The sequence below is a fragment of the Macadamia integrifolia genome, chromosome 1 (assembly GCF_013358625.1).
Source record: "Macadamia integrifolia cultivar HAES 741 chromosome 1, SCU_Mint_v3, whole genome shotgun sequence".
Taxonomy (NCBI): Eukaryota; Viridiplantae; Streptophyta; class Magnoliopsida; order Proteales; family Proteaceae; genus Macadamia; species Macadamia integrifolia.
The window spans coordinates 7,891,087-7,901,339 of NC_056557.1; the positions used below are offsets into that span (position 1 = coordinate 7,891,087).

The 10,253-nt window shown below is 38.6% G+C and overlaps 1 protein-coding gene across 1 annotated transcript; it reads left to right on the forward strand.

Moving 5' to 3' along the window:
- The first annotated feature begins 550 nt into the window (after positions 1-550).
- Positions 551-7,715, forward strand: LOC122057719 (disease resistance protein RPV1-like). Its single transcript, XM_042619973.1, has 6 exons — positions 551-1,047; positions 1,507-2,665; positions 2,894-3,187; positions 3,275-3,391; positions 3,510-5,090; positions 5,386-7,715. Exons 1-6 carry the CDS (start codon positions 551-553, stop codon positions 6,724-6,726), a joined length of 4,989 nt encoding a protein of 1,662 aa, XP_042475907.1. The 3' UTR covers positions 6,727-7,715.
- The last annotated feature ends 2,538 nt before the right edge of the window (positions 7,716-10,253 follow it).

Below are 10,253 nucleotides of genomic sequence, written 5' to 3' on the forward strand. Positions count from 1 at the left end.
CCAAGTGAGTTAACCTTACAACTCTCTCAACTGACTTAACTATTACAAATAGTTAGTCTGGTAACCTTGCGACTAACTGGGTTTTCGAATCTTCCTCATGGGTCTTGGAGTCACTGTATTCTCATCTCTAGAATCCAAGTTCTGTTCTTGGATATCACACACTTCCCCTCAGGACCACCATAATGGTGGGTCCAACTTGACACAAAAAAAAAAAGGTGGCTCTCTCTTTAACGCCACCAAGAAAGAGAGAGAGAGAGGGACAGAGTGAGACTAGGAAGATGTACAACCCTTTGTCGTACCCTGGTTATTGCCAAGATAATAGTTGACCGGGTCAACAAAACACATGATCTTGATCCTTGATGACAGTGATTAAGAATTAAATATTTGGGGAAGTAAGTCTGAAATTCAATCGCCATGTTACACATTTCTATAATGTATGATTTCCAGAACTGTCTTTACCCTAAGAATCATTTCTTTAACGGCCAAAGTTCATTGAAAGAAGAGAGCTCATTTAGATCCTCTTTGCAACTGCAACTGCAACTGCAATTTCATGGCGGCACCTGATGGGGCTTCCTCCTCCTCTTCCTCCTTCTCTGGATCATCCACCACTTATGATGTGTTTCTCAATTTCAGGGGTGAAGATACTCGAAATAACTTCACTGGTTTTCTTCACATGGCTCTGGAAAAAGAAGGAATCCATGTGTTTATAGATAGCGAAGACCTTTGGGGTGGAGAAGAGATCCAACCTGCACTCATTAGAGCAATCCAAAGATCCAAAATCTCGATTCCTATCTTCTCTAAAGCCTATGCGGATAGCAAATGGTGCCTTCGGGAACTAGTTGAGATAGTTCAGTGCCATAGATCTGGCCAAATAATTCTGCCTATATTCTTGGATGTGGACCCCACAGATGTTCGCCATCAGACTGGAACTTTTGAACGTTCGTTCCAGAAACATGGAGGGAAGTTTGATGCCGAAATAGAGGATTGGAAGAAAGCTTTGACTGTGGTAGCAGGAATAACAGGATACGAACCCAAGCAAGTAAATGGGTAATTCTGAGCCACACAAACTTGTGCATCATTTTTAATCTCATACAATTTTTTAGTTCTTAGATTTAAGATCTGTGGAAAGATTTAGCCTAAGACCACCCGGTGGTAATGAAGAAACCTTGCCATTGCGCTTAGGTCCACCCTATATTTGATTATTTTATGTACCTTTGGATAAGTTTTAAGGAATCCACACCAATTCAATAGCGCAATTTCCAGATATATGGTTATATGGTAGTTGTGCCATACCATGCTCCGGCCTTCTATGTGTTTGATTTTTCCTCTGAGATTTTTCAAGATTGAAAAAAAGCTAGTCCTTTTTTATTCTAAAGAGAACATGTAAAGTAATTTTTCCCTTCTTTAATTCAATGAAAAACTTAGGGTCTTCATTTATTTTTTGTTTCACTTTATATTTTAACCTCGTCATTATTTTATTCCTTCTTGATATGAAATAATTTGCAGGAATCAATCAAAGCTAGTCCTCTTAGTTGTTGATAGAGCTTTGAAGGCTTTGAAGACTTTGAGTAAATCAAGTCATTTGGGTGTCATTGAAAACCCTATCGGATTGAAGGATCGTGTAGAAGATCTATTATCGAAATTGAATGTCGGTTCCAATGATGTTCGATTAGTGGGAATCTGTGGTATAGGTGGCATTGGGAAGACCACTATTGCAAAGGCTCTCTATCATCACATTTTTAATAAATTTCATAGTTTTTGCTTTCTTGCAAATATCAAAGAAGCAGCATCAGGACCAAATGGTCTAGTTTCTTTGCAAGAACAACTTATTTGTAGTGTCTCCAAAAAGAGAGTTGATCGCAAGATATGGAATGTTCATAGTGGACAAGAAATGATAAAAGAACTTCATGGAGAAAATATTCTTCTTATTCTTGATGATGTGGATGATCATTCCCAACTTAAGGCTTTTGCTATTGAATTCAATTGGTTTGGTCCAGGGAGTAGGATTATCATAACAAGTAGAGATGAACATATTCTAAATGTGGCTAAAGTTGATGGAGATAATATATACCGGCCTAATGAATTGGATGATGAGGAATCTCTTCAACTCTTCAGTTTGCATGCATTTTCAATGAGACAACCTCCTGATGATTATAAACAGCTTTCCCATGACGTGATACAATTGGCGAGAGGATTGCCATTGACTCTGGAAGTGTTGGGTTCTTCTCTCATTTGTGAAAAAGACAAAAAAGTATGGGAAAGTATGATAAAAAAATTAAAAATAATTCCTAATGCAGAGGTCCACAAAAAGTTAAAGATAAGCTACGACAGTCTAGAAGAAGAAGAGAAATCAATATTTCTTGATGCTGCATGTTTTTTTGTTGGGTGGAGGAAAGAAATTGTAATTTCAATATGGGATGCTTGTGGCTTTGACCCAATACCAGCAATAAAAAAACTCACTCAAAGGTCCCTCCTAATATTTACCGAAAGAGTATCTTATGTGCCTACAGGAACCATAAGTGATTCCTATGATAAGTTAAAGATGCATGATCAAATTCAGGCTATGGGAAGGCGCATTGTTTTGGAGGAAAGCATTAGGGAGCCCAGTGAGCGCAGTAGGTTATGGTCTCGTGAAGAAATCTTGGAAGTACTAGAAGAGCACAAGGTAAGGTTTCACTTGGGTTCTACAGAAAAAAAAAAAAAAAAAAAGGCTTCACTTGGTCTCTTTTTTCATTTCTATGCAAGCATGTAACCTTAGCTGATTGAGAAACATTAATATAAAGTACTTGAGAACCAAGCTAAATAAATATAAGTGCATTAAATGACTTAGTATCTACATTATTTTTTTTTCATTAGGTTTTTGTACATCAACTTCCATTTTTGCACACTACAGGGAACACAAAATATTGAGGGCATCCTTCCACCCTCTTATGAGTTGTTTTCGAGCGTATGCCTACATAAGGAAGACTTTGTAATGATGTCCAAGCTAAGATTCCTCTATCTTGATGGAGCACGGTCGAAAGGACAGTTCCCACATCTTCCTTCTAGTTTAAGATGGCTAAGTTGGGGGAGATGTCCTCTAGAATATGTACAAGCCAATTTTTACCACAAGAAACTAGTTCATATGGACCTATCAAGGAGCCTGATTAGGCAGGCTTGGACAGACAAGCCTCGTAATGCAAATGAGGTATGATATTTGTTCCTTCTCTTTTTCTCATCTTGGTATCACTTATTATGGACAACAATATCTTATATTCATTTCTTTATTTGATAGCGGTTCCAAAATTTGAAAGTTCTTTGTCTTCGGGAGTGTGTTCATCTATCTAAATCCCCTGATTTTTCATGGTTTCCTAACTTAGAGATATTGGATCTCGGAGATTGCTATGGAATGGTCAATTTACACAAATCTATTGGTGATCTAAAATCTTTGGTTGAACTTGTCTTGGATGGGATACAAATTGGAGAACTCCCAACTAATATTTTTGAGCTAAGTTCTCTCAAACGTCTAACTCTCCGTTCATGCTCATTACTCAAAAACTTTTGGTGATCTAAAATCTCTAGTTGAGCTTCACTTGGATGGGACAAAAATTAAAGAACTCCCAAACAATATCTGTAGGCTGAAGTCTCTCAAATGTCTAATTCTCCGTTCGTGCTCATCACTTGAAATCCTGCCTGAGTCAATTGGTGATCTAAAATCTCTGGTCGAGCTTCACTTGGATGGGACAAAAATTGAAGAACTCTCAAATAATATTAGCAAGATGAGTTCTCTCAAACGCCTAACTCTCACTTGGTGCTCATCATTGAAAAACTTGCCTGAGTCGATTGGTGATCTAAAATCTCTAGTTGAGCTTCATTTGGATGGGACAAAAATTGAAGAACTGCCAAATAGTATTTGCAGGATGAGTTCTCTCAAATATCTAATTCTCAGTTCGTGTTCATCACTAAAATACTTGCCTGAGTCAATTGGTGAGCTAAAATCTCTAGTTCAGCTTGACTTAAAAGGAACACAAATTAGAGAAATTCCAAGCAGTATTTGCAGGCTGAATTCTCTCAAAGATCTAAACCTTAGTTCTTGCACATCATTGGAAAATTTGCCCGAGTCAATTGGTGATCTAAAATCTCTGGTTGAGCTTTCCTTGGATAGGACAAATATTGAAGAACTCCCTAGCAGTATTTGTAGGCTAAGTTTTCTTGAAAGGCTTAATCTTGATATGTGTGAGTCACTAAACAAGTTGCCTGAGACCATTGGTGATTTACAATCTCTGGTTGAGCTTTCCTTGGATAGGACAAAAGTTAAAGAACTTCCAAACAGTACTTGCAGGTTGAGTTCTCTCAAGAGGCTTAATCTCTATGGGTGTGAGTCACTAAACAAGTTACCAAATTCCATTGGTGATTTAAAATCTTTGATTGAGCTTTCCTTGGGTGGGACAAAAGTTGGAGAACTTCCAAATAGTATTTGTATGCTGAGTTCTCTCCAAAGGCTTGATCTTTTCAAGTGTGGATCACTAAAAAAGTTGCCTAAGTCCATTGGTGATCTAAACTCTTTGGTTGACCTTTGCTTGGATCGGACAAAAATTAAAAAGCTGCCTAATGAACTTGGGTTGTTAGAGAAGCTTGAGGTATTAAGTGCCATGGATTGCAATAACCTAGTCCAGCTACCAGTATCCATGGGGAGAATGAGGTGTTTGCGTATCATTAACTTTAAAGGAACCAATGTTTTACTTCCAAGGGATGATTCTATAATACTTCCAAGTTTAGTGGAGTTAAAAATAGGAAGCAAGCTTGAATCTTCTCTCCCACCCTGGATTAGTGGTCTTCCACGACTTCAAAAGCTACAATTGCTCGGATGCCCAAGGCTTCAGTCACTCCCACTTCTTCCTTCTACTTTAGCCTTCTTAAAAGTTGTGGATTGCATGTCATTATTGAAGCTTCCAGATTTGTCAAACCTTAAAAATTTGAAGAAATTAAGACTCTGTTATTGCGAAAAGTTAGAGGAGATTCAAGGCCTTGAGGGAACAGAATCCTTGGAAGATTTGTACCTGGAAGGCTGCAACATTGTAACAGGTGCTCCAGGGAAGAAGCTCGGCCAGGTCATTTATCTTTCTTGTTCTCTGACAGTGGTGAATCTTCACGTACGTGAATAATGTATGTGAACGTCCTTGATCCATGGATATGGCATCTATTAAATGAGAGAGAAAATAGATACTATATCCACGGACCAAGGACGTTCACATACATTCACATACATGAAGATTCATTGGACTCATTGTCTCTAACACTCAATGGAACTTATAGAAATTAACTTCCAAGTTCCAACTAGTTTCTTAAATTGATGATTGACAATTGATGGGTCCTTTTCTTTCCTTTTCCTCTTTATTTTTACAGGGTACACTTTTGGTCGATGCGTTACAGACAAGTCATGATTCCTTGAATATTAAAGATATGATATATAAATGGTTAGTTTTGTGCATTGTTTTTGCATTCAGGAAGGAAAAAAAGGTACAAGGGAATCTGCAAGAGGGTGAACTAGTAACCATTCGGTTACTTCTTGAAGCTTCAATCCGTCAAAAAGACAGAAGGATCCTGTGTGTTGTTGGCATGCCAATTGAGGACGTTCAATTTACCACAGAGAGAGATATAAGTTGTATTCACCACTTCAAAGGGTTTGACTGGTTTGGGCTTCCACTGGTAGGAAAAGATGCCATTGAGATAACATGTTCAGAGGTTCAGTTGATACCCATTGCCTATGAAAACAAATATGTGGTCGAAGGTGAAGTGAAATTCTGCAAACTCTTGTTTGAAAGGACAGAACCTGAGGAGCAAATGCCTATCCTAGAAGCAAGTGCTAGTATGGTTGCTGGTTTCTTCAGTTGGTCAACTTCATATGTTAGAAGACCCCACTTTGCCCTCCATGAACAAGCTGAGAGCAGTAAAGTATCAAACTCTATCCCTAAACAAGCTGAGGGAAGTTCTCATCAGCATAGACTCACCCAAGCAATGGGCTTGCTTGGTGAGTCGAGGGCTAGTAAGAGGGCATTTCTTGACATGGATGAAGCAGCAGGTGGTCCATCTGAGAGCAGTAAAGGATCAAACTCTGTCCCTAAACATGTTGAGGCTTCCTTCAACCGCTCCTTGATCTCAATGACGGATGAGTCAGGTGGTCCGAGTGTAGATCAGGTTTTCGTACAAGAACCATTCTCGTACGGTCTAATTCACACAGATGGAATCTACAACAGTGTTTTTCCTTGGGTGGATTCCATCGGTGTGGATCAGTCCCTTATGAGAACCTTTATCGTACGCGGACCTGATCCGCTCTCAGGTGGTCCATCTGAGAGCAGAAATAAAATGATAGATTTGAACTATGATTTGGAGTTGCGAGTAGGCCTGCCCGGCCAGGGTCAATCTGGTGGGGTAACGGAAGTTCCCCAATTTAGTCCAGCATTAGGCTTGTCTACAGGAATGTTGAAGGCTAGTAAGAGGGCACCGCTTGATATGGATGTCACAGGTGGTCCATCCGAGGGAAATAATGAAATGATAGATTTGCACTCTGATTTGGATTTGCGATTAGGGATTCCCGCTCAAGGTCAAGCAGTACGGGTAGGTGAAGATCCCAAACTTAGTCAAGAATTGGGCTTGCCGGTGGAAATGTTGAGGACTTATGAGGGAGCACGTCTTGACGTGGATGAGGATGAAGGTGAGGCAGAAGATGATTATAGCCACATTTAAGTGCCAAAACCAAGCAGGTTTGTATACTCTAATTGCATTCTAAATTCTAATCTAACTAATTTACTTCTACCCAAGAAATTTGAGAAATCTAACCATGTGTAAATTTATTGAAGGTATCAGTGTGATTGATCAACAGCTGAAAAAGTTTTGGATTGCCACTCTTGTTTTCATTCTTTACCAGATTTGGTTGGAAAGGAATAGTAGAAGATTTGATAAAATCAGCAGGAATTCGAGTTTGGTAGTTAAGTCTATTCTCAACAATCATTATGATTATTCTAATTTAGCTGCTGTTCCGGTAAAATCAATTAAGGATTTGCAAATCTCTTGTGCTTAATTTTGGTCTTGTTCGATCAGGTATGCCTTCTCCAAAAATCACTGAAGTTGTTGGGTGTGTGCAGAGGTTGGTTGATACAAGACAAATATTGATGGTTGTTCACTGGGGAATTGTGGGCATTTTGGAGTTGGGGGAATTTTTCGTGATCACTCTGGCTCCCCTATGCCCTGCTTTTGCAAGTATGAAGGAATTTGTTTCAATTATTGGGCAGAATTCACAACTTTCTTTGAAGTGATAAGGATATCCATGCATTTGTATCTTGATTAGATTTGGGTAGAATGTGACTCTTAATCAGTGGTGTGGTGCATTAATAATGAAGTCATCCTCTGGTTTTTTCTTCATAAATGGCGGCTCTATAAAGCTTGGACAGGATCACGTGGAATATTGCTCATTGCTTTCGCAAAGTTAATATGGTGGCGGATATGTTGGCTAAGCATGCAGCAGCTGCTCGAGTTTTAGATAGTTGGGAGGCTCCACCCAGGTTCTCTTTGGTAGACATTAGTTGGGATGCTATTTGGAAGCCTTGATTCCGTTTTATGATTTATCCATCTATTGATGGCAATGCCAAAGGTGGATAGATGGATTATTTTTGTTATCCTTTTTAGTTTGGTCTTTGGGCGTTTCTTGTATTCATTCACTCTTTCGTAATTTAACATTTTATCTTCCCGATCTTAAGAAAAAAAAAATATATCAACAACAAATGCAGTTTTATGTGGACTAGAACATCCAGTCCCTTCACCAAAAAAAAAAAGACCATGGAGGATTGGGTAACTGTATCCTCTATGTCGTATAATGTCAAACAACATGGACATTATGTGTTACTGTTTGGCAACAAAATCCTTCCCCTGGGTTACGGTCAGCTGACCATATTGGTGAGTGCGCGAGCCTGCCAGAATCCTTCCTGACCAGATTCAATAGTAGATCTGACTTCGATCAAGTGACTTGGGCTCTCCTCTTGGTTTGATCATTCCAAGGACTTTTAATATTCTTTACAAAAACATGATGCAAGAATTGAAAAAGATGAAGACAAATAATGGTAACTCATAGACAAGGGGAAAATGTAATATTGTTTCTGTTGATATTCAATATACCAAAAATACGATTAGTTGTTCTTTGTTGATGTTGAACATACCAGAAACAAGATCTGATGTCTCTATTGATATTAAAACATACTAGAAACGTGATATGTATCTCTGTTGATGCTAAACATACCAAAGACGTGATCGTTACACTATGAACTGAAGTACATGACTTAAAGGAAGTACAAGAATTAAAAAGAAAATTCTAATCTAAAACATGAAAAATAAAAATGGAAAGAAAGATAGACTTGATATTTGAGTTTGCTTGATGTGTTGTGTATCCCTCTTCTTCCACCATAGTCCCTTTTATAGTTTTATTTGAAAGATCCTCCTCTTTTGGTAGTTTCGTAACTATAGGAACTCATGTTTAATCATATCCTTAGTGGGGTAGTTAATTGGTTATAACTGCCTTAACCACTTAAGCTGGACTCGGTCAGCTGACCGTAAAAAGTTGAAATGCTAACCAAAGTTAAAATCGGTCAACTGACCGTAAAAAGTCACAATCAATCAATTGACTATAAAATGTCACAATCAGTCATCTAACCATATTTGGTTAGTCTACTCAATCCACCTGATGGTTATTCTGACTGATCAACTCTTTAGTACAGGTCATCATTTTTTTGGCCAACTTGATTATCGATCAGCTCCTTAACACAATCGGTCAATAAATCGACGTCGATTTCATGATCGATTGTCTTGTAGGTCAGATTTGCTAAAATTTGGTACCAACAATTGCCCCCCATAATTCTTCATAAGACGCCATCTATTGCCCAAAAGTATGAAGGATTATGCCCTTTCGGCCCCTTTCAAAGTCTAATTCATGGCCGTTGTATGGGCACATCATGTCGTGCTTGTGCAGTCATAGGGTTAATTGGATATGCAGTTACTGTTTGGAACGGTGGCATGGTACATGGTTGTTGTAGGGGCATGCCCCCAATGTAACCGTCATTGATCACCGAATAGCTTGAACTTTTAATATGATTAGGTTGACTAGCCTAACCCAGTTGACTAGTCTGGCTGGGTTGACAAATCGTGTTAATCCCAATATGAACTCCATCCGTGCGACCATGCCTCTGGCCAGATAAAAGTTGACTAACATTGGGTTGTTGATTCCACACATTTGGCTTAATTTTAGCCACAAGAATTGTGAATAATTGGTCATAGCGAGCCAATAGTTGGTCATATTGTTTTGTAATGTCATATATAAAGACTTTGACCAATTGGCATAGTTCCTTCTACATAACTATCACTATTTGGAGAATCATGTCTTTGCCAATCTCATTTGTCTGTGCCCCTGATGGGGTGGCTTAAACATTGTGCTTAGTGCTTGATGGTGTTAGAAGACCACCAATTACTTTTGCCCTTGAATTTTGAACACTTCTTCTTCTTCTTGGCATCACGATTTCTTCTCAGAGGGTCCCACCGAGTGTGCCAATTTTTGTTTGGAAAGAAAATCCTTCCCCTGGGTTACGGTTAGCTAACCATATTGGTGAGTATGCAGGCATGCCAAAATCCTTCCTGATTGGATTCAATAGTAGATCTGACTTCGATCAATCGACTTGGGCTCTCCTCTTGCCTCGCTCGCTTCAAGGACTTTTAATATTCTTTGCAAAAATGTGATGCAAGTATTGAAAAGATGATACATCAGGTATTTTGATATTCAATATACCAGAAATATGATCAGTTGTTCTCTATTGATGTTAAACATACCAGAAACAAGATCTGTTGTCTCTATTGATATTAGACATATCAGAAATGTGATCTGTGTCTCTGTTGATGCTAAACCTATCAGAGACGTGATTGTTACACTATGACCTGAAGTACATGACTCGAAGGAAGTACAAGACTTCAAAAGAAAATTCTAATCTAAAACATGAAAGATAAAAACGGAAAGAAAGATAAACTTGATATTTGAGTTTGTTTGTTGTGTTGTGTGTCCCTCTTCTTCCACCATAGTCCCTTTTATAGTTTTATTTGAAAGATCCTCCTCTTTTGGCAGTTCCATAACTGCAGGAACCCATATTTAATCATGTCCTTAGTGGGGTAGTTAATTAGTTATAACTGCTTTATCCACTTAAGCCGGACTTGGTCAGATGACCATAAAAAGTCACAAT

Bases quoted from the DNA above. Each gene is read 5' to 3' on its own strand.
- LOC122057719 (XM_042619973.1), top strand. From the start codon at position 551: ATGGCGGCACCTGATGGGGCTTCCTCCTCCTCTTCCTCCTTCTCTGGA. The intron at 1,048-1,506 runs GTAATTCTGAGC...AATAATTTGCAG, and splicing joins GAACCCAAGCAAGTAAATGG to GAATCAATCAAAGCTAGTCC. The intron at 3,188-3,274 runs GTATGATATTTG...TTTATTTGATAG, and splicing joins AGCCTCGTAATGCAAATGAG to CGGTTCCAAAATTTGAAAGT.